Genomic DNA, 3,868 nt, shown 5'->3' on the forward strand with positions numbered 1-3,868 from the left:
CACAGCTTGCCATGGCACTAGGTTCAGTGCCTAAATTGAATGTGCTGAAATATAATTTCTCTCATGTCCAGGGAAGTGAAGTCACTACAAATCTACAGCCTAAAATGTCACTTTAGGTTAATGTGCTGACAAATGCTGCAGATTTAAATTGTAAGTGCAGAATTTCTGTACATAAAAAAAAACAAACAAAAACAAGAGACAAGGAGTCATTTTTTATACTTTTATTGTGTTTTTGTATAAAAAAACAGCTGTTTTAGTCAAAGAGACCAAAGCCCATGTCGTCGTCTGACTCCTCGGACTCTTCCTTCTTCTCCTCCTTCTTCTCCTCCTCCTTGGCTGTAGAGGGAAAACAAGATGTAGTTAAGTCAAAGATGACTACACAAACTAAATTCTGATATCTGAGGTACATGAAATCTGAACTTGAAGGAGAAACTCAAAAGTGGTATAGCCCAAAACTGCATTCTTATTATTGTTATGTAACTGCAAATGTAGCGCTGGGAAATGCTTTGTTTAGTTACCTGGGGCGTCACCAGCAGCGGCAGTACCACCTGCAGCAGCAGCGACTCCAGCGGGGGCTCCGCCGCCAGCTCCAACATTGCAGATCAGACTGCCGATGTCGATGCTGGACAGAGCCTACGCAAAGAAATTTCACAGGTTACGTCACTTTATTCACATGTCCAGCGCTTGTTACAGAGATCAGTGTATTTAAAAGGCAGGACATCAAGCATAACTCCTACCTACCATGCCTAAAGACTCTTTACAGCAAGTGTAGTATGTTTTTTCTTTCTTTTTTTTTAATTTTAGTATGTTCATAATTTGTCCTACTCATTCATTAAACTTTCTTTAAGTGGCAGCACTGTTGCATCAAGACATTTATTCCAAATTCATGTGTTTGCTCATACTGGCAACAACAAAATATTAATGCTTTCAGTCTGACATGACTTTAAATATAAATTTGAATGTAAATACAGACCATTAAAACACACAGAAAGCAATGAACAGGTCTGTTTCACTACAGCACGTGCAATCAGCAAGTCTCCTTTACAGCCACTTAAATTTGTATTGGTTATAAGAGTTATTGGGATACATAAAAACTGGCAGATCTTCAGATCTATTCAGTGATATGATTTCAGCAGTGTTCTCTCACCTTGGCGAACAGACTTGGCCAGAAAGGCTCCACAGTGACTCCAGCAGCCTTGATCAGGGCATTCAGCTTGTCCTCCTGTGGACAGACAAATAAACATAACAGCCACCATTATTAAACTCTACTTCACATGTTGAACCACTTTTGGGAACACTTTTTGCTAAAATATGAGCGATGACATAGAAACTGGTGTTCTATAATGTGTTGAAGCAAACACTTTCAGTGATTAAAAATATAATTTAAGAAAACATAACTGAAACATGTCCTCATTCCACTTTCTCAGGTAAAGATCAAGTGCGTGAAATAGACACAAAATCAAAATATTTGAAGACACGACACAACACTTCAACGTGGATTACCATTTAATAGACTAATAATAACTATAACAAGTGGCAAGTAACAATAAGGGATGCTGAACCAGGTTTGCTACCCTTTAGGTGTTTTAATGCAACAAGCTCTAACAATAACAACTGTGAACGGTGATGCAAACACTAAAAAAAAATGAAGAAATGTTGTACTCTTGTTGAGTCTGACCACACAGCCTGTCAGTGAACACCACATCCAGATGTTCAAGGCTATACTGACGGTTACACATCAGCATTCAGAGTAAGAACACAAGACTGAGCTGTCCAGCTAGAAAAACGTGGCCTAGAAATAGCAGCTAGCATGACGCCATTTTAGCCAGTACGCGGACATAACTGGCGTTTGCCCGATATATTAATATACTGGTTTATCTGTAACCTTTAATGTCACTTTTTTTGTATTTCGGGATATTTAACCCCAGAAAAAAATGTTCAAGAACGCCCAACTCAGACATATTGGCTGAAATATCCCGGGTAACCTAGGACACTTACGGTGACGGTAACTTCATCGTCGTGGAGGATCAGAGCGGAGTAAATGCAGGCGAGCTCGGATACGGAGGCCATTGTAGATGTTAGATTTAATGTTCGTAGGGTCAGATGCCTAAAATTGATGGTGCTAGTCGCCGGATTGCGGGCCTTAGCTTCTGGTGAAGAACCGAGCACCGTAGGCACGTTAAATTCCTACAGCAGAAAAAGGAGGGCCGAAGGGGGGAGCTCAGTAGATATACTGTGCGTCAGGGAGCGTGGTTCTGACGTCACGACGCAGAAAACGACGTACGATAGCTTTATGTTCAGAAGACTTTATTTTATTTTTAGAATACTAATACATCGCTGGTAAATATTATACATAAAACAGTTCAAAAATATCTTGTATCTAGTCCCGGTATTATATTCCTACCAGTCTACATATGATGAAACATCAGTATGTGAGTTATTTAGTTTTTTGAATATTTGTCACATGTACATATTTCAGATCATGGGTGGCACGGGGTGGCATGTGCCACCCTAAAATGATCTCCTGCCACCTCTCTACCTCTAGCGCCACCCTATGGTTGTGCCAGAGCACATTTTGAATCAATACCGAATGAAGGTGACGGAGGGGGGGCATGGGGTGATATGTGCCACTCCAATATTATAAAATGGTTCAGCCTCTGGGGTCGCTGCACCTCCAAATCATATGACTGACTTAAGATGACATAGATACAAGCTGCAGCCACGCTGAGTCTCTGCTTCAACTTGTGTTGAAAGTTCAGACTTCAAACTATACACCAGTTTTTTTTTATTTGATTGATAGGCCACTAAAACCAGAGGTTTTTTTTTTTTAGCATGCTCTTTCCTGAATACTACCATCATGCTTAGTGTGGAAAAAACAGTAAAAAAAAGGCATTTTTTAAGGACAGCATCCAAAAAAGTAAAGAAATGTACCACGTTTACTAATAAAATTATTATATTGCAACAAGTGGAAGAGAGGAACGTTTTTGGGAGTGATGGCAGAGAGAGAAAGACAGAGAGAGTGATATCAATAGTGAATTTGTGACGTTCAGTGTGTTTGGAGTGTAGTTAGTGTGTAGTGTAGTCGTTGTTTTTTTTTTGTGTGTCAGTGAGGGTACTAGTGAATATCACAGTAGCTGCCAAAAAGCCACCAAAGGCAGACTGCAGTCTAAACACTGTATCCAGGTGGAAAACAGGAGGAGTGATGCATCTCCTGCTGTCAGGCCTGCAGGGTCTATCCCTGTAGTGTCTTGTCTTGTGGCTGGAAAAACTATTTTTTTACACTGGCACAAATAATTTGTGGGGCATCTTATTGCGACACCTGATTGTTCTCTCATTTTAGTTTCAGTAGAATTTTTACCCTTGCCCTGTGGCAAATTACAGCTGGACCCCAATAAAACATGAAAAATTAGGTTTACATTATTGGTGAAATATGTGTTCATGATAGTGCAGATTTCTGGCATTTTGTGTAACTTAAAACATGTAACAATTTCATTATTTCTAATTAAAAACAGTCTGGATCTTAAGTTAAACTTTTTAAATGATCCACCCCATGTTGTGTAGCTTTCTGGATTTTATATTTATTGGGCTACATACTTATAATTATAATAAATAAGTAAAGTTATAAACTATATTCATATGAAATGTGTATGCTTACTGCATTTGATGTATTTTAACCCTATCTAATGCATATTACAGAATGTAACAACTGCACTTTAAATTTTGCCACCCTGTTTGATTTCCATGCCACACTAATGCCCCCCTAAGAAAATTTCTCTAGATCCGCCCCTGCTTTGAAGGGTTTTCAAGCATGAATGGTCTGTTTAAGGTCATGCCAAAGCATCTCAATTGTTGTATTTAAGTCTGGACT

General features: G+C 39.2%; 1 protein-coding gene across 1 annotated transcript; it reads right to left on the bottom strand.

Moving 5' to 3' along the window:
• Positions 1-206: 206 nt before the first annotated feature.
• Positions 207-2,211, bottom strand: rplp1 (ribosomal protein lateral stalk subunit P1). Its single transcript, XM_065472002.1, has 4 exons — positions 1,999-2,211; positions 1,148-1,222; positions 519-633; positions 207-336 (listed from the first exon to the last, which is right to left on the bottom strand). The coding sequence occupies exons 1-4, from the start codon at positions 2,068-2,070 to the stop codon at positions 254-256; spliced, it is 345 nt and encodes a 114-aa protein (XP_065328074.1). The 5' UTR covers positions 2,071-2,211; the 3' UTR covers positions 207-253.
• Positions 2,212-3,868: the final 1,657 nt, after the last annotated feature.

The sequence above is a fragment of the Pelmatolapia mariae genome, linkage group LG22 (genome assembly GCF_036321145.2).
Source record: "Pelmatolapia mariae isolate MD_Pm_ZW linkage group LG22, Pm_UMD_F_2, whole genome shotgun sequence".
NCBI classification, from domain to species: Eukaryota; Metazoa; Chordata; class Actinopteri; order Cichliformes; family Cichlidae; genus Pelmatolapia; species Pelmatolapia mariae.

Coding starts and splice junctions, on each gene's coding strand:
- rplp1 (XM_065472002.1), bottom strand. CDS start 2,070: ATGGCCTCCGTATCCGAGCTCGCCTGCATTTACTCCGCTCTGATCCTC. Junction 1,223..1,998: donor ACGATGAAGTTACCGTCACC/GTAAGTGTCCTA, acceptor GTCTGTCCACAG/GAGGACAAGCTGAATGCCCT. Junction 337..518: donor CGCTGCTGGTGACGCCCCAG/GTAACTAAACAA, acceptor TTCCCTCTACAG/CCAAGGAGGAGGAGAAGAAG.